Source organism: Delphinapterus leucas, chromosome 2, assembly GCF_059928025.1.
Source record: "Delphinapterus leucas isolate spDelLeu-1000000601 "Yukka" chromosome 2, BTC_Dleu_Yukka2, whole genome shotgun sequence".
NCBI classification, from domain to species: domain Eukaryota; kingdom Metazoa; phylum Chordata; class Mammalia; order Artiodactyla; family Monodontidae; genus Delphinapterus; species Delphinapterus leucas.
The window spans coordinates 107,746,242-107,765,734 of record NC_143130.1 but is presented as its reverse complement, the minus strand read 5'-3'; the positions used below and the strand labels follow the sequence as shown (position 1 = coordinate 107,765,734).

Genomic DNA, 19,493 nt, shown 5'->3' with positions numbered 1-19,493 from the left:
GACCTAAAGTTGAGAGAGTCGGATGGAAAAGGAGCTGAGGCCCCAGTCCTGTCTCCAATCCCCCTCACCCCGTTGGCAGATGGGCCTGGAATACAAGCCACTCACTCAGACGCTGTCCAGCAAATATTATTAACTATTATGGTGTCCCACTGAATAAAGGCCAGTGGGAATGAGCTAGGGAAAAAAAAAAAAAAAAAAAGGGGGTAACTAAGACCAGTACAGCTACTCTAGACTCTGGAGTTTTAAAGGGGAGTTAATACATCCCCATGAATGTTCAGGAGAAGGGTGGATGGGAGACTTTCTGTAAGAGGAGGAAGTGATATTTTGGATGAAAACTAAAGACATGATGGGATTTCAACGGTTGGAGACCAAGATGGTGACAGGAACAGCATGAGCAAAGGCTCAGAAGCTGGAGAGCACCTGGCCCATGTGTAAGAGGAAAGAAATGAATCTAGAAATACACTTGAGGGCAGGTTGGAAAAGGTTTTGAGTGTCAGACTGAGGAGTTTGTCCAGTGGCCCCCTGAGCAGGCTTTGTCAGGAATAGGAGAAATACTGATGTTCATTTAAAATATAGGAAGACATGAGAATGGCCCTTTGCTTTGGGAGACAAAATAGAGAAGGCTTCTTCTCCTTACTCCCTCCCAGGGCTATGATTAGCTGGAGGCATCAACTGCATTTCTGATTCTTTGAGTAAGGTAGCTTGCTGAAGAACAGTGGCTCTTGTCAACTCCTGGGCCTGCTCCTATGATGGGTGCGAAGTGCTAGGTTCTCAATACCTGTCCTCTCCCCAGTATGTTTCTGGAAACACGTGACCCATGGGAGGTACTGTGGAGAGGACACTGGTTTACAGACATGGCATCCTGAACTTGGGATCTCTTTAAGGCATACCCCACCACATCCTATGACAGGTACCAATGTGCAGAGAGGGGAGGGACCCCAGCCCCTAATTCCTTTCACTGGCCTGCTTTTCATCTGTCCTTTGCTTATCAGTTTTGTTGCCCAGAGGAAGAAGACTTAATCTCTTCTGTGAGTTATAAAGTCCAGTCCAGTAGGGCCAAGGCAGCAGTTTAAGGAAAAGGAAAGACCAGACTCCAAAGCTAGACAGACCTGGAGTTGAGTCCCATCTTCACTTTACTGGTGTTTGGCACTGGGCTAGCAACTCCACCTCCCTAAACCTCTGTTTTCTCTTTGGTAAAATGTGGACTGCCTCACAGTTAAGTGTGAGGAATTCAGTGACAAACTGTCACGTCATAGAGATTCAGAATGTTAGTTTCTTTCTCCTTCCTTTTCTCCTGTGAACTCCAGGGTTTTTTTCTTTTAAGAGAAGTAGGCTACAGCAGCTAGTGTGAGGTCTGGAGTCAGACTATCAGGATTTGAATCATGGAGGGGTCACTTATCGGCCGTGTGACCTTGGGCCAGTCGATTAACTTGTTTGTGCCCTGGTTTCCTCAACTGGAAAATGAGACTAGTTGTGAGGATTAAATAAGTTAATATATGTAAAAGTGCTTGGAACTGTCCCTATGCACTCAATTAATTTTAGCAGCTATTGTTATTAGAATATAGGAGAGCTTATGGGAGCTGATAAACTGAAGATGAGGATGGGGAGCCAGAACCTCCCCTCCCCCCACCCAACTCTGGGGACTCTGTGACCACGTGGAGGAGACAGAAGCTCCCAGGGACCAAGACTAATTGCTGTGGAAGATAAGGTTCTAGTGCCCAATTGGAAGGGACAGGAACTAATAAAGCAAGAAGAAGGGAGTGAGGAAAGAGAGATAGGCCTCGAGTGGCTCCGGGAAGCTGGCAGAAGCCAGGACTTGCTCTAGAGCTGATTTAAAAGAAAATTACAAAACACGTGTGCGATTTCTGCAGGCAGAAGGAAGAGGAGGAGAAGACAGGAAAGTGTTTAAAGGAGCCTGCCCTCTTTGCAGGCACCGGCTTGGACCTGGCGCCACAGTCAAGCAGGTGGCCGGGACCGCTGTCCGCCTGTCCTCGGGCCTCGGGTCCCGCCCACAGTCCAGCCAAGCAGGCGGCCACAAGCGCTAGAAACGGGGGGCCGGGGCGGGGGCGGGCGGACTACAACTCCCGGCATACTCCGCGGCGGGCGGGCCGCTGCACCTGCTCAGTGGGGCCGCCCCGGGCGCCTGGGTATTGATTATTCCATTGTGTGGGACGCCTCGGCTCCAGCCAGTGAATGAGGCGGAGGAGTGAGGGCGAGGAGGAGGAGGAGGAGGAGGAGGAGGGCGAGGAGGAGGAGGAGGAGGGCGAGGAGGAGGAGGAGGAGGAGGCAGGGAGCGAGCGAGTGCCCAGGGTGAATCAATGGAAACCCCCTCACGAAGCCGGGAAAACACTTCAGCCGCAGCCAAATAGCATTGATTATTTTCCTTCACTTCCCTCACCGCCGTGAATTTATTTATTTATTTTTTCCATCTCCGTCCCCGACGCCCCGGAGTGAGCGCTGGAGGGAGGGAGGAGGAGGGGAAAAAAAGGAATCAACACATCGGAGAAGTCCCTTCCAAGAGCCACCCCCTCCCCTCCCCGCCTCGCGCTGCTGGGCGGCCGCGGTTCGACTCCCGTCCCTGCTTCCAGCTGAGGTGTAAGTGCATCGATTTCCGATGCTGCTGGGTTGGTTTTTTTTCTCCTCTCCCTCTCTCTTCTTCCCTTCCTTGCTCTTTGGAAGCTTGAGACGGAGGGGAGAGGAGGCGCTCGGAGACTGCCGCTGGAGGGCACGGAGAGGGACGGGAAGGGACTGGGGGAGGGGACCCGGACGGACAGACGGACACACCGAGAGCCTGAGGAGAAGGAGGGACAGGGGTATGGGAGGGAAGGAGAGGGCCTGCGAGCGGGAATGGGGCGAAGAGAGAGATGCCGGGGTGGAGGTAGAGACGGGGAAGGGAAAGGTTTCGAGGCTGGACCAGGAGCCAGCCGGACAGATGGAGGGTAACGAGAGCCTAGACGGGCCGCGCCGAGCTGTGCAGGGAGCGGGGGTCCCGGAGGGAAGGGGAGGCCGGGGGAGTGCGGGGGCTCGGAGCTGTCAGTCTGGAGGCGCCTGGGTCTCGGTGGCCCCCCGCCGGCCGCAGGATGGGGGAGGAACGGCGGCTAGCAGACAGGCAGATGGATGGGCAAGCGCGCTGGGGGGGTGGGAGGGTGGGAGAGGACGTGGATACCCTTAATCTTCGATCTTAGGTTTTGCCAGAAGTTGAGTTGTTTGTTGGTTTGGGGGGTTGGGTTTTGTTTTGTTTTGTTTTGGAAAGGTGTGAGTAGTAGGTGAGGGGAGGCCTCTACTCCTATTCAAGGTGAAGTGTGTCTCTCCTGGCCCCCAGCTCTCCATCTGCTCTTGTCTGTCCCTCTCTCTGAATAGCCCTATCAACGAGAACTCGACCACGCGTTTTGCTGCTCCTGTTGACCCGCTGGTCTCTGTCCATGTGTCCCTACCTCTGGATTTTGCCATTCTACACCTCATTCATTCTCCCCACCCATCCATCTCCGAGTCTGTCTGTGTGTCACTATCTCCGGATGTGACCTCCTACCCGGGTGATCCTTTCCCTGTGTGTCCCTGTCACTGTGTGTTACACCTTGGCTGCCTGACTGTTCTACCCGTCTAGGACTCCATGCCCTTTCCTTCAGGGTCTGAACGGATATCTCTGGCCTTTTCAGGCCACTTTGGAGTTTGCTTATTAGTCATGACTGATGTTTGTGGTAGTCACTGGTCAGAGGCCTGGAAGAGTGGAGGGATGGAGCAGATGTGTCTCCCCCAAGGATTCGAGTGCCCTTTCAGCATGGCCAGGATGGCCTCCTCTTCCATCTTCACCCAGGGAGCTTTGGAACTTCCTAGCATTGTTGACTGTCCCCTCTGCCATGTGCCTGTGTCCCCCATCAGGACCTCACCTCTGGTCTCCTGTGTGTCATCTGCCTCTCCAGGAGCTTCCCACCACAAACCTCTTCCTCTCTGACTTGGTTTTCCTCCCTTCCCTCACTTTACCATTATATATCATTTCATTTCCCCATTTTGTTTTACCCCCTTTTTTCCCCATCCCTGTCTCCCATGATCTCCTTTGCCTCTTCTTCACCCTTGTTCCCGCAATCTGCACTCCTCCTACCTTTTCTCCTTGGTCACCCTAAGTTTCTTGTATTCCTTACCTTCTCACCCAGCATTTTAACTGCAGCAGCAAATGTACCAGAGAGCAAAGGGGCTGGGAGAGTTGGGAAGTGTGGTTTGTGAAAGCACGTAAACAGGCCAAGAAATCAACTTACTGGACTTCCAGGGACATATAACCCCTTCATCAGTCAGGGCCATTATGTTCATTCACTGTCAACTTTGATTTTGTAAAGGGACATTCTCTGGGATTCTAAGCTCCACCCTGCCTGGTTGCCCCTTATCTTTCAGTTCATTCTAGACATCTGTGGCTTTTTCTCTACTTTCTAATTCATCTTTTTCCTGGGTCCTCACTCTTATCATATTTGGATTCAGCATGATTCTTTACGAGGCAATTTTCATTAGTGTGACAGACGCTATTGATATCTTATGCAAGGGGCCAGGTTCATTCAGCCTGAAGAATGGGAAAGGTGGATAAAGAGTCTGGAGAGTTTACCTTGTTTTATGCCCATTATTGTTTTTCCAGACTTCAGGAGCTTGAAGGGTAAAAGGAGGAGGTAGACATGGGCAGAAAATGGAAAATTTCAGAGGTGAATAGAATGACAGAAAGGAAGGGGAGGCCGGGTGCAATAAATGCATGGGGTAGAGAAATGCATGACGTGAGGAACGCGCAAAGGAAGGGATGAAAATACATGTGGAATGGGGGGGCAGGGGAGGAACCAAGGGGTGATTAATGAAAAATTGGGAGAATGAAATAAAACATGAATTAATAGTGATACAGAAGGAGAGAGGGAGAGAAAGGATAGATTATTTCTCAAGAGGAAGGTCATCAGAAAAAGCAATATGAACTGAATAAATACAGTGGTAAAATGGGGGAAAGGAGGAATGGAGGAATAAGATGAGGTGGGAAAAGAGTATGGTACAAAGAAGGGAAATGGAAGGCAAAGGGAGGAGTGCTGAAGCAGATCAGAGCTGCACAGAGCTTGGTAGGGGGAGAGAGGAGAGATGAGATATCAAAGGAAACAAATGCCTCTGGTGTGAGGACACAGCATGACGGATGCAAAGAGAGCACAGCAGGAGGGGCGATTTGGAAAAAAGGCAGAGCAGAAATACCACTGGGCGAAGCCCCAAAAGACGGAGATGCCAAAGGAGAGGAGAGAGAGCGCAGAGATATCTGGTGAAGAGAAGGAGAGATTTGGCTCATTCCATTGGCCAAATCCCTCACTACCCCCCCCCCGAGGCCTTTGCTTTTCAACCCCAAGCCAGGGCAACGTGAGCAAAGACATGAAAAAGTAGAATTCCCATTTACTTTAGCTGATAGGAACTGGAATCTTTCTAGCCCCCTGAGCACCAAAGACCTCCAGCCTCTGATGTCATAAACTGCTGGTGTTGCCTTGGCAACCTGACAGGGGTCCTCCCTCCATGATGTCAGAGCAGCCGGTGTTACCTTAAGACCCATAGAGGAGCAACTTGCTGCTTTGCTGGGGAGCTGCACACATATGGGGCCGGGGCCAGAGTCAAATCTGTAGGATTCCTGCATCTGGTAGCTTGACCTTGCCGCCCTGGAGCTGTTCTTAGCTCCAAATGAAGTCTTGTTTGTGAGCACCTGAGGTTCACTAGAGCCTGCAGGAGCAAGAGAAAGGGACCTCAGGAGACAGGGGCATTGAGGACAGGATGGTGGGACTGAAAAGCAGGAAAGAAGGAAGAGAGCTGGAAATGGCATTTACAGAATGTGAAAGGAGAAGGGCTCTGTGAGCAGGGAGGGAAGTCCCTGAAAATGTAAGATGAACCTTGCTTTGGGTTTAGGAATGGAGCCGGAAGCTGGAAATGCAGATTAGAGGGCATAGGAGCTGTGTGAGAGCTGTGTGAAGCAGGGATACAGAATAGGGAAGGATTCTGAAATGCCAGAGGGCATGGTGGAACTTGGCTGTGGAGGGAGGGGAAAAAAAAGGGGGACTCTGAGAGAAGCTGTCGGGTGAGAGATCCAGGGTGAGTCCTGATGGCCATATGAGCAGGGGCTGCATCTGTCTAGTTTCCCATCGTTTTCCAGGACCTAGCACAATGTCTGTCACACAGAGGATGCTTAATATCTATTGATCGAGAGGTCAAATTAATAGGGAGAGGCTAAGGAAAAGACTTGCCCGCCTTCCTTTCACCCCGCCCCTCAGGCCTAAGTCTGCATAAATGGGCAAGCTGGGAAAGCAGACACTGAAGGAAAAGGCTGGAGGGGAGCAACTGTGAGATCTGAGGCAGAGAGAGGAGAGACTGGGTTAGGGGCCCACTTGGAAGCATCCAGGGCTGACTCTAGGGGCTGATCTGGGGAGTCTTTGCAGAGATAATGGGAGGAAAACATGAATGAACAGTCTTAGGAGCCCAGAAGGAAGATATGGAGGAGGCTAGAGAAAGGAGGTGGTTTCCAGAAAAGGTTGAGAGTTGTTTCTAAAGATAGAGTCGGAGATTTTGAATTGGAAGTAGCATCCTTACCCCACCCCATTCCCAATCGTGAAACCACAATTGAATCTGCCATATATAAATACATTAAGTACACACACACACACATACACACACGTGCGCACGCATGTGCTGATCACAAAGAGTTCATAAATCAATTCCAGGCCCATCCTAAACACCCTGTCCAAATCCAGACAATTACAAGGAAGTCAGCATTGGCCAAGTGGGCCAAAAGGCAGAAAGAGGCACAGACTTGGATGTAAGAAACCCTGTGAGGGATGGCCTTGACATCTGACTACGCAATGCGTTGTTGGAGTCGAGAGACATAAAGTAAAAGAGGGAGAGGCAGGAGATGCGGAGCTCATCACAGCTCTGAGGTCTGAAGGGCGGGGAGTCTAAACATGGAAGCCATAGAGGAGAAAGATGCACCCAGTCAGGAATTATAACTTAACCTGTTCCTGTGGCAAATGGATCAAAGGAAGCTAGGAAAGAAGGCTGGGATGAGAGGAAGCGAGCTGGGAGCCCTGGGGGAGAGTCTAGCTATAATAAGAAAGGCCAGGGCAGCTGGAGAAGGGGCCAGTGGGCGGGGGCCTGCAGGGAGGACAGCGGCGGCTGGATGCACGGTCAGCCACCGCCATGGACCTGGGCAGCACATATTTTGCAGCAGGCGACAGGCTGTCGACACGGCGGTCCTTTACCTCACTGTTAGAAACTCATTTCATTGATTTTTCCATCTTTCTTCTCTGGCTTCTCAGTCATCCCACCCCTCACTTTTCTAGAGCCCCTTGCCTCACTGTGGAAAGCCCCAGGGGACTGCCTGCCCACCCATCCTCCCCCCGGCCAGGCTGGTGAGACAGGGTGAAGGATTTAGAGGTGCCTTTCAGCACCCTGAGGTAATCCCATTGGCTCTCAGTATCCCCCTCTTATAAGCACTTATGCAGACCAGGACCTCTGTGTCCAGTTGTCTAGGGTGCCCAGTTAAGGGGTAACAGGGCTGAGATCCACCTGCTCTCCTGTCACCAAGCTGTACCACTGCTGTGCACCTGGAAGAAGACACCTTTTCCTAATCCCTCCCAAGACAGCTCGGCACCCCTCAAAATCTCTTTTTCAAAGTCAAATGAGAGAACAGGAGCTGCCTCTGTATTGGGGCAGGAATATGGTATTACACTGAAGCCAGGGTTCCAGCCTTGGAATCACAGCAGGGCCACCCAGTGGTACAGTGTTGGCACAGGGGCCTGTGAAATTAGAGGGCCATAAGTAGCAAGCACTCTCTGTGGAGAGAAGAGGGCATTCATATGCTGTGTCTGGTCCTCTGTGGCATTTTGATGTGCAGAGTAGGTGGGACAGGGGTGGGTGAAGAAACGTTTACTTCATGTGTGGACCTTTCCCTGGTGCCTCCTCCAGTTACAGCCAACTACCCTCAGCCTCTCCCTTTGGGGCTGGCATTGGGCCAAAGGTCAAGAGTCAGTTGCCAATCATTTGGCTTCTCAGTGAAGGAGGGCAGAGGGTGGGACAGGAGTGTTAGGTTGTGTTTCCCTGAGGAACTGATGGGGTAAATGCCATTTCCATCCTCAGATTTTTCACTCCTTGTTTTGTTGGTGATGCACCCCTACCCCACCTCAGCCCCCAGTCTCAAGCCCAAGGCCCTCTGGTCCACCCTCCTTTTTCTCTGGTCTCGGCAAGGTTGTTTCTCTGGGGCCCAGTGTGTCTTGAGTCCCAGGTGTCTTGAGTCTAGATTTCTGCTGCTTGCTTTGACTCGTGTGTCTGTCACGCCCCCCCCCATCACAGTTGTCTTCCTTTCTATCCAGCCATTTCCACGTTCTGTACCACTTTTCCTGCTTGGACCACAAACTGCTCCTTCCTCCCATCCCCAGCTTCATCAGGCTATGTGGTTTTCAAAACCTAGGGATAAATCCCGGTGCTTTAGGGAAAGGAGTGTGCTTGAGGTTAGGAAGAGGCAAGACCAAGGTACTGGTTCAGGATGGACGGGGCAGGGAGGAGTGGGAAAAGCGGAAGCAGGCTGAATAGGACGAGAAAGAGGGAGTCAAAGGTAAAAACCATGTGACTTGGAGCCGGGAGAGAGGTGGAGAGAAGGCCACGGTTTAAATGAAAAAGGAAGGAAGGCGGTAGGCTGAGGCTGCGAGGACTAAGAAACGGAAGAGAAAAAACCCGGAGCCTGACCCCCTGCAGAGAAATGACGGCCGCGAGGAGGAGGGAGGCCGAGCGATTGTGGAAGAGGCTTAAGGCGGAAAAGGCAGGCGGCCGGCTCAGCCTCCGCGTCAGTCCTGAGTTCAAGCCGTGCCGGCTTTGACCCTTGTGGGAGGAACTGAAGTGGCAAATTAACGACGATAATGAAGTCACTGCACCTTGTTTGTCTTTGCTGGTTTCCCCTTGAGATTTGTCCTTTGGCCAGACGGGGCACCGTGGGGGAGGGGAGGGCCAGCAGCAGGGAAGGGCGGGGGAGGGGCGCGGAGAAGAGGGCGCGGAGGACAGACGGACCCGGGGAAAAAAGAGGGAGGGGGATGAGGAAAGGAGAGAGGAAGCCAGGAATGGAGGAGAGGAGGGACGGGGGACGAGGGAAGAGGAGGGCAGGGGAGAGAGGCGCGGAAAGACGGGAAGGGAAGAGAACAATGGGGAACGGGAGAGGGAAGCCTGGAAGGAGGAGCAGAGGACCGGGAGGGAGAGGAGCGGTGGCACGGGGAAATGGCGAGCCGGAGGGAAAGGACGTGGCCGGGGTGCGGGAGCTGCAGCTGGCGGGGCCGGGGGCGGGGCCTCATCTCCATCTCTAACGGCTGTGAAATGAGGTTAGCTCCATTAGAGGCGGTGAGAGTGTAACGAGATCACACTCATTAGGGCTGGGCCATCCCAGTAATTACCACCACCCCAAACACGCCCGCGCAAGCCGGGCCACCGAGCACAAACAGGCACGCCAGGCACGTGGCAGCACACCCGCACAGGAACCACTTCCCGCTGAACGGGAAGCCCCAGGGCCCACGCGGGTGTAACCGAGAGCCTCGGGGAGACCCTTCACTAACCCCGAAGAGGTGCCGGGACAGGGCTACACCCAGGCCCTCAGCCACACACACAATAAAAAGCAATAAACATACACGTACACCCGAACTCAGGGAATAAGACACGTGGATGCGCAATTATCGTTTCCATTTATTGATCACATGCAAAGTGCCAGTCTCAGTAATGATCGTCTCAACGGGCACAACTCCAGGAGGAACTATTCCCCATTCTATTTATGAAGCGACAAGCTTTAAGCAACCCACCCGAGGACATTTACATCATAGAGAATAGAACTAGAATTTGATTCCAGGTGTCTGACCTTAAAGGCTATGTTTTAAAATAATACCGTACCGTTTTTTCTGAAGTTCATATGCTATTAAGAATACACATGTGTAGACTTCCAACTTTCAGAGAGGTTATCAGAAATCTGATACCCACCACAACCCCGCCCCCAGCAGAGAGAGAGAGAGAGAGAGAGAGACACACACACACACACACACACACACACACGCGCGCGCGCACACACACACACAGAATGGCCAGGGCCCGTGCATAGACTGCAATGCGAATAGCGCCCCCTGGAGTCGCACAAAGCAGTGGCCTGTTCTGGCCCATCTTAACACTAACAACAGGGGGAAGGCCATCTAACACTTTCAAGCTCAAAGGAGAGCATGACAGCACATATGCTCAAAGCAACACACGTAAGAGCAGAGTAACACACTCAGACTCAAGGATCTCATTCAGAATGCTTACCAGCCAGAGCTCAGAAGCTTACAAATTAACTTGAGAGCAGAGCACTGGGGTCAGACTACCTGAGGCCAATCTCAACTCTATTTTCCAAGTGTTAGACCTTAAAAATTACATAACCCATCTAACTCTGTTTCTATGTTTGTAAAATGGGAATGAGTAGCTGTATGTATTTTATCAGATTGTAGTGGAGGATTAGGTGATGTGATGCTTCCAGAGGGCTCAGCACTGTGCCTGACACAAGGTAAACATTTAAAGATACTATTATTAGTTGTTGTTGTTGTTGTTGTTTTAATAGCATTTAAACAGAGTCATTACTATCACAAGGGTTCATGCAGAATCAGAGAACCAGAAAGATTTATTTATATACACAGCCACTTACAATGGTATCCTTCCAAGTAATTCTAGAAGAATTGCACGTAATTCTTTTCAAGCTCAGGGAGATCAAAGGTCTTCTGCAGAGGTCCCCCATGCCAGGATCAGATAGGATCCTGAATCTAAATTCAAGGGCACAGCTCCCTGTCCCCTCGCTCTGGAGTGCTCATACAGAAGAAGGGTTCAGAGCTGGCTTTGCGTGGTTATCTAAGCCTGGGTCTCTCCAGTGCACCTACAAGATCACACAGCTCCACACTGCTGTCCTAACACTTGTGGCATCATTGAGGGAGATGCAGTGGCAAGAGGCTCCACTCCTCTCCACAACATCCTCTCCTCCAGCAGCAGACATGCTGCAGCACATCTCAACAAAGCCACGCAAATGTGGATGGATGTTCCTCTCTGGTTGTGGTTTTAATCCACAGCTTCCCTTTTAGCCCTGTCTACTCCCTCCCACCCCCATCTTCTTCCTCTCAGCCTCTCCTTTCTCCTCACACCCCACCCAGTTCCCCCCAGCCCACCTTAAGCATCTTGCTTGCTCCATCCCTCTCACTGGGGACAGGCCACCTGCCCTATCTGCTGCCAAAACTGGGGGCCCTCAACGAGATTCAAGATTCTCCAAGATTCAAGATTCGGTATTTACATGTACAGATCGAGATCCAGCTCCCCGCTCCTTCCCTCCCTCTCCTCCCTTCTTCCTCCATCCTCTTCTCTGCCTTGGCTGTCCTTCTTTACCCTCTATGATACTTCTTTTCCTGCCTGTCTCATTTCCTGCCATTCTTATTTTCTCTCTTTAGGACAAAAATTCTCTTGCACAAAGTAAACACTCCCTAAGTACTGGGGTGCCAGGGAGATGTCTAGGAGAGATAGGTAGAATTAAAATGGAGGAATAGGAGTACCTTTTTTTTGTTTTCTTTTTAAATATAGAAGGTAAGCTTTAGAGACGGAGAAAGTGATAGTTTTAATGCAAGGAGAGGCCATAATAGTTCTGATGCAAGTGTGAGCCTGGGCAAAGCTTCCAGTCTCTGGTTTGGGATAATGGGATGTCTCTAGACGCAGCAATCAAGAGGGCCTGGTTAGAAATGAAGTCTGCTGCTGGGCAGACTAGATTTAAATCCTGCCCACCAAAGAATCTGCCCTCAGTCGAAAAGGGCAGAGATGAGAGGATGAGTCCAGGTCAAGAAGGGGCAAGACAGAAGGAAAGCATCAGCCTAGCTGCACACACCTTGCCCCCCTCTTGGGGTGGCGAGGGTGGAGAGCCAGAGAGAAGGAAAGAAACTGACCTGATAGACACCAGTATGGGCACTTTTCACATGTTACCTGTACTAGTCTTCACGACAGCTGGGTAAGGACAGAGGTGGCAGCTGTGTGATCTTGTAGGTGTACTGGAGAGACCCAGGCTCAGATAACAGCACAAAGCCAGCTGTAAACCCTTCTCCTGTAAGAGCACTTGGGAGTGAGGGCCAGAGAGTTTCCAGGTGAGAAAACAGAGTGGATAAGTAACTTACCAAGGCTGCAGAGCTGGTGAGTGGCGGGGAGCCAGGACTGAACCTGGGTCTAAGTGAATCCATAGCCCATGTTCTTCCACTGCCTTAGAAAAGAAATCTCACCTGGTTAGAGTTTATTTGCTGTTGGTACCGACTGATCCCCCTAATGTGGGCACACACACTCCATCTTTCCTGCTTCTCTTCCCCTCCCCTCTGTGGCTGCCTCTTAAAAGCAACAGGTTGAAACCAAAAGGGGAGAAGGGCAGGGCAAAGTTAGTGTGGAAGAGGGCAGGCTGGAGGCAGGGATTTCAGAGAGAAGAAAGAAAAGGTCCCTAAAATGGGCTCCAAGGAAAGAGGATAGATGGAACAATTGGAAAAGTGAAAGGCAAAAATGTCTGGAGGGCTGGGACTTGGAAATCACTGTATGAAAATTGTAAGCAAATGTGCCAGTGCCCTCTGGCCGACTTTGCTGGGGAAGATTTTGCCCTGTGGTTGGGTTTGAAGAAAAGAAAGGAGAGGGGATCTTGTTTTTTGTTTTAAGTTGGGGAGATGGGAGGAGAAAGCCAGTCTGTCCCTGCGGGCCTGTCCTCTCTTCGGTGATGTTCCCTCCATAACCACTAGGGGGCAGTCGTGTCACTTTTCCACTCCAGCTCTGCCAGAGGTGGGAGGGGGCTCCAGCCCGGGGGAGTCCTGGTCTTGCTGGGGCTCTAGCTCCAGAGGAAGTGCCCCTGGCCAGCTTTACCTCCAGTTCTACAGGCCCCACGGCCTGGCGCCTCCTCGGTGAGGGGCACATTCTTCCTTTCCTCAGGCCTCACTTCTTTGGTCCTTCCTTTGCCCTTGCTCCTTTGGCTCCTGTAATTCTCGGGTTCTGAAGTCTCAGAGTGTTGTCTTTTGTGGTCTCAGAGCCCGCCTTTGCAGCTTTCCACTTCACATCCAAGCCTTTCTGTCCCTCTCATAACGTCTTTCTTTGTAGCTCTCTGGGTCCTACTGTCTGTCCTGAAGCCTCCTGGTTCCCTGGCGTCTTCCTGTTCTAAGTACGGTACATTTCAAGAAGTAGGAATTCTTGTCCAGCTACTTACAGGGTGCTTTTCTGCCCACCTCCCATGGAAGAATATCTCAGTTCAGGGATTATGTTGATGGGGCAACAAGTCCCTAGCTGAGCTTTGAAAGAAGTAGCACTGCCATCCTTTCCTTCTCTCCTTGAGGAATAGCGAGGGACCTGGGTCTGGACAGAGGAAGAGGGCAATACCCCCAAAAAACCTCTTCTGTTTCCCCATAGCTTTCTCTCCATTTTCCCTTTCTCCTCACGTTGTGAGGGAAGGAAGCATTAGGGAGGGTGATGGAATGAAGGGGCAGCAAGGGAGCTCTGGAGGCTGAGGGCCATTTTGGAGCTAGATGATTCATCTTAGGGGATGACTACACCCTCAGAACTCTCCACCCTCCCCTGGCTCCAGGCCTGCCTCCTCCCATCCCCCTCGGTGGCAGCAGCCTTGTAATTTAAAGCTCTTTCTGTCGCCTCTAATGTGATCCTCTCGTTTTATTGACTCTCTCTGCCGTCTGTGGCGCCCCTTCACATCAATCTCCGCTCTAATCACACCACCACCACTGCCTGCTCTGTCTCCCCTAACCCCTCTCCTCGCGGGCCCCCGGCCCTCGCCTCTACCCAGGTCCTTCCTTTTGACTATCCCCCCACCTCCACCCTACACCCGATCCGCCCTCTTCCTCCTTCCCTCCTCCACACGCAGGAATGCCAGGGCCTTTAAGGGCTCGCCTTCTCCCTTTCCCCACGTATAAGGTGTACCCTGAGGGAGAGGAGATGCCCTTAAGGAAAGCCTGGAACCACAGGAAGAATGACAGTGGTCTGAGGGAGAATAAGACTCTGGGCCTGGTCGTGGTGCGTGGGAACCTGTCTCCAGAAAGAGATGAAAACTGAGGTCAAGGTAGGAAGGGCAGAGAAAGGGACACAGATTCAGAGAGGGACAGAAGAAAAGACTGAGGCGGAGGAAAATGGAAGGAGGGGGGGAAAGTGAAAAAATAATTGCTGCAGTTCAAGGTTTGTAATAAATGGTGATGGGAGAAGCACAGAGAAGAAGGGGGAGGGGAGTTGGTGGCAGTGGGGGGAGCTGGAAGAGAGGCACTGAGGCAGAGATAAATTTGCAATTGAAATCCTTTCCTGTAGAGGGGGAGGGGAGGGGGAGGGGGGAAGAGATTTGCAATTTTAAACAGCTTCAGACCTACCCTCCCTCCGCTGATCCAGGTCTCACCCACTAGCTAGCCCAAAGCTAAGCTCCTTTGGTTTCTAGCTAGGAATCAGCTGTCTTTTTTCCAGTCCTGGGAAGTAAAAGCTTTGGAGAGAGGATTTGGGGCTTAGGTCTTCCTAGCCCTCCTCTGCAGTTTGATCTACAGCTGTGATTCGGGAGCCAGAGAGAAGTTGCTGACGGATGTGAGGTGGGCCAGCACGGGGAGAGCACCCACCAGGTTCAGCCCTCAGTGTCAGGGCCCAGGAGGGGCCGCTCTTGCCCGGTCTCAGTTCTTCCTACCAGGTGAGCCCCCATTATGGGGGTGACAGTGGAATGTCAGGCCCTCACACTCCAGCACATGTATCTCCCCACTTCCCCCGGCACCCCAAGGATTCCATAGGAAGAATATCTTTATCCCACAACTTCAGGGCTTCTGCTTTCTGGTTATGTAAGATAACTGCCCCCCCCCCCCGCCCCCGTCCAATTCCTTTACTTCCCTGTTAGCTCTCCACCCCCCTCGGCCCAGGTGCTGATTTGCATTTTCATTAGCATGCAGAGCCAGCCCCTCGCGGAGCGCCTTAATGGCTCCTCCTTCGACTTCATGCCTGGCTGGCCCCCCAGGAGGAGGAGGGAAGTGGGAATGGGGGCCTCCAGGCGGAGTGCGGCCAGACCAAGGACCCATTCCAAATCAGGGAATCTGAAGGTGAGGGTTAGAGGCTGTCCAAGGCGGGAGAGGCCACACCACTTCCTGGCAGCGCTCTGGCCTGAGCGCTAAAGGCTTAATCGTTCGATATCTGCTGCTAATTGAGAACTGAAGAGGAGTCAGGCCACCTGGGACACTGGGAGAAGCATGGGATGGTGAGGCATGGGGGAATTGGTGAGTTTGAGGGGGGGACCAAGGTAAAAAAGCGGGTGGGGCTCGGTAATCCTAGTCAGCTGGAGGCAGCTCAGGAATCCTGACTTCTAGACTTTGGGAGGCTCATTTCGCCAGTCCTGTGTCTGCGGGGCAGTCCGCATAGATGGAGGAGCCCAGGCCACAGCTTTGGGGTCTAGCTCTGTGCCCGCCAGTCCTTTTCTAGTCTCGCCGCCTGGGAGCTGTGTGACAATCTGCTCATTCAGCCTCTCTTTCTCGGGTGCCTCACCCATAAAATAAGGTTGTCGTGAGATTAAATGAGATCACTGATTAACGCAGCTAACACGGTGCCAGGATCGTGCTGTATGTACCTTAATATTATTACTGTTACTTTTTTTAATCCCTGGGGAGGAGGAGGGCTGCGGCTCATCTCACACAAGCCATTGTCTTTCAATTGGCCAGAAGCTCTTCCACCTGTGATGAGAGATGGCTGTGGAACGCATCTGAGAGCAGCATGGTGTCTGCAGGCCAGAGGAAAGTCACTGTGGCCTCTCTGGCAAGAGGACCTTGACTTTGGGAAACTGACTCTTCAGGGTATGGAAAATCTGCAGGTCTTTCCCAGAGCTGATTTAGTCAACAGACATGTATGGGTATGTGGCAGGCGTCTTTCTTGGTACCAATGATAGGGCAACCAATAAAGCAGAGTTCCTGCGCTCATGGAACTTAGTTTCTAGAAGGGAGAAATAAGGAAACCAGGAAATATCAGGTAGTGCTGAATCTCTGAAGAAAATACCCCCCCACCCCCCGCCGCCGGTTGTGTTAGCTTCTGTAGAGAGGCGAGGCCTTTTGGAAGAGGTGCTGTTCAAGCAGACACCGAATGACAAGGAGCCACTGGGCAGAAGTCTGGGGGAAGAGCACGGCAGGCAGAGTAAACAGCTCGGGCAAGCTGCTAAGGTGGGAATGAACTTGGTGTGTTTGAGGAACCAAGAAGGCCAGTGGGCTGGAGTTAGCCAGCCAGGTGGGGTGGAGGGTATTAAAGATGTGTCAGAAGTAGGCAGGTGCCAGATCCAATAGGCCTTTTTTGTAGATCAGGGAGCAGAGTTTGGATTTTATTTACAGTGCAGTGAGCTCACTGATGGGTTCTCAGCAGAATATAGTATGGTTTACATTTTGAAAGGTGATTATGATGCCTGAAATTTGCTTTAAAACAATACAGGAAAAGGGGAAGTGGGTGAGGATATAGATGAAACAAGATTGGCCATGAGTTAACAGCAAGGTCCTACTGTATAGTACAGGGAACTATACTCAATATCCCGTGATACACCATAATGGAAAAGAATATAAAGAAGAATGTCTCTGTGTGTGTAACTGAGTCACTTTGCTGTAAGCAGAGATTGCCACAAACTGCACTTCAATTAAAGAAAAAAAAAGATTGGCCCTGAGTTTGGAGACTGTTGAAGCTGGGTGATGAGTACAAATGGGTTCCTCATATTGCTTGGTCTATCTTTATGTATGTTTGGCATTTCTCATAATTGAGAATTAAATAAAAGATCATTCTGAGTGGAAGGAGGGGCAGTAGTGGAAGTGGAGGCCAACATGGAGTCTGTTGCACTCGTTCAGGAAAGCGACAGTAATGGCTTGGGCCAGGGTGGTGCTGACGGAGACGTGGATGAATGGAAGGCTGAGACGCTCGCTTGAGAGACTGCTGTCGAATTGCCTGCCTGTGGGTGAGGGCGAGAGGACACTTTGGGTTTCTAGCCTAAGCAACCAGGTAAATGGTGGTACCAAGTTTTGAGATCGGGAAGATGGGAAGAAACAAGTTCAGGGCAGAAATAAAGAGTTCTGATTCTGGACATGTTCACTTTGAAGTCTGTTAGACGCTAAGGTAATGAAGCTTCAAGCTGGCAAATGGGTGCTTGAATCCGGCGCTCAGGGAGGAGGGTGGGGCCGGAGGATCCGGAGAATCTACTGCCTGACTGGGTGTCTCCGCTGCCACCTCACAGCTCCGCTCTCTCCGTGTCTCCCCCACAGGGTCCTGGCTGTCACGCTGAAATGAACCCCCAGCTCTCCTCCGTCTGCCATGGCCACCCTTAACTCGTCCTCTACCGCTGGCACCACCCCTTCCCCTGGGCACAATGCCCCGTCCCCGCCTCCGGACACCTCCTCCCCCCGCACCCCCTCTGATCCTGTCACCAAAGATCCCCCTGCGGCCCCCTCCGCCTCTGAGAGCATGAGGTCCTCAGAGCCCGGGGGGCAGCCCCTGGAGCCAGGCTGTGGCCTCGTCCCACCAAAGGAGATAGGGGAGCCCCAAGAGGAGCCTGGCCGTGGTGGCTCCCCGCCAAAGGGCCTGGGGGCGGAAGAGGACAAGAAGCAGGGGGAGGGAGGAGGAGGGCTCCCTCCTGTGGACCTGAGCGACCACTTAGTCTTCACGGCTGGCGGTGAGGCCTGCCTAGTGGCCAAGCTGTCCCTGACAGGTGGCAGCGAACTCCCGTTACCAAAGGGCTTCCCCTGGGGTGAGGCAGGCATCAAGGAAGAGCCCAGCCTGCCCCTCCTTGCCCACCCGCCCCCTGTACACCTCACTGCCCTTCACATCCAACATGGCTTTGACCCAATCCAAGGCTTTAGCTCTTCTGACCAAATTCTGTCCCACGATACCTCAGCGCCATCTCCGGCCACCTGTGAGGGAAGGGATGGAGCCTTCTGGAGCTACCAGCTGGCTCCAAACCCACCTGGAGATCCCAAAGATGGCCCCACGGGGAGCAGGGGAGGAGACCCCAAGGCACTCTTCTGGCTCTGCCTCCCGTGCCGCCTGGGTTTCGGCAGGCCCCAGGCCTTTGTGGGTCACACACAGTCTCACGGGGTGAAGCTAACCGCTGCTCAACACCAGGGCCTGCCAGGCAACCCAGCCGTGCTCTGGGAGGGGGACGAGGGCTGCGTGGCCCTCCTGAGCTTCCTGGAACCACAGCTGCCTGCTCACGCCCCTTTAGAAATACCCCTTGACAACAGCAGCACCGTGAACATGGAGGCCCACGTGGCTCAGACCGAGGATGGCCCCGCTGCGGCCGAAGCCCAGGCCCCTGTCCTGCCCGTGGAAGAAGGCATGGCCCTCAGCCCGCCCTCCCCGCTGACAACCCCGGCCGCCTGGAACCCCAGCCCAAGCCAAGCCAAAGAATCGCCGACACTGGCAGGCGAGGCAGGGCCAGGTTGGTTCCCCGAGGAGCAAGAGGAGGATGGAGGGCTCTGCCCCTCGCTCAACCAAAGCTCACCCACCTCCAAGGACGGGGGCGTTCTCCCTGCCCCAGTGGGCTCCCCCGAAGACCCCGGTGACCCGCCCCAGCCCTATCGCCCAGCCGACGACTACACCCCGGCCCCTGCGGCCTTCCAGGGCCTCAGCCTGTCCAGCCACATGGCTCTGCTACACTCGCGCAACTCCTGCAAGACGCTCAAGTGTCCCAAGTGCAATTGGCACTACAAGTACCAGCAGACCCTGGATGTGCACATGCGGGAGAAGCACCCTGAGAGCAACAGTCACTGCAGCTACTGCAGCGCTGGGGGCGCCCACCCCCGCCTCGCCCGGGGGGAGAGCTACAACTGTGGCTACAAGCCCTACCGCTGCGACGTCTGCAACTACTCCACCACCACCAAGGGCAACCTCAGCATCCACATGCAGTCCGACAAGCACCTGGCCAACCTGCAGGGCTTCCAGGCGGGGCCGGTGGGGCAGGGGAGCCCCCAAGAGGCAGCGCTCCCGCCCCCCGCGGGGGACAAGGAGCCCAAGACCAAAGCGTCCTGGCAGTGCAAGGTGTGCAGCTACGAGACCAACATCTCCCGCAATCTGCGCATCCACATGACCTCCGAGAAGCACATGCAGAACGTCCTCATGCTGCACCAGGGGCTGCCGCTGGGGCTGCCGCCGGGGATGGTGGGGCCAGGCCCCCCTCCCCCAGCAGGGGCTGCCCCTGCCACCTCCCCTGACCTCTTCCAGTACTTCGGACCGCAGGCCGTAGGGCAGCCTCAGGCTCCCTTGCCTGGCCCCGGGCTGAGGCCAGACAAGCCCCTGGAAGCCCAGCTGCTTCTCAATGGCTTCCACCACCTCGGAGCACCTGCCCGCAAGTTCCCCACAGCTGGTAAGCTCCCTGGGTGTTCTCTTTTCCCTTCCTCGGGGCCAAACTCGGTTCCCTGCTTTCTCCCCAGGGCCAGCCCCGCCGCTTAAATAACCCCAGCTCCCTCAGCATC

The 19,493-nt window shown here is 53.2% G+C and overlaps 1 protein-coding gene across 3 annotated transcripts in view; it reads left to right on the top strand.

The window, feature by feature from the left end:
- Positions 1-297: 297 nt before the first annotated feature.
- ZFHX2 (zinc finger homeobox 2) overlaps positions 298-19,493 on the top strand; it is a 30,042-nt gene continuing 10,846 nt past the window's right edge. The window contains exons 1-2 of one of the 3 annotated variants that reach the window (XM_022553472.3): positions 298-15,851; positions 17,289-19,384. In XM_022553472.3, coding sequence (XP_022409180.2) covers positions 17,338-19,384 — 2,047 coding nt within the window. In that variant the 5' untranslated portion in view covers positions 298-15,851; positions 17,289-17,337. Of the gene's footprint in view, positions 19,385-19,493 lie in introns of all 3 variants that reach the window. The other 2 variants (XM_089907470.1, XM_030763446.2) reach the window with 2 other exon arrangements.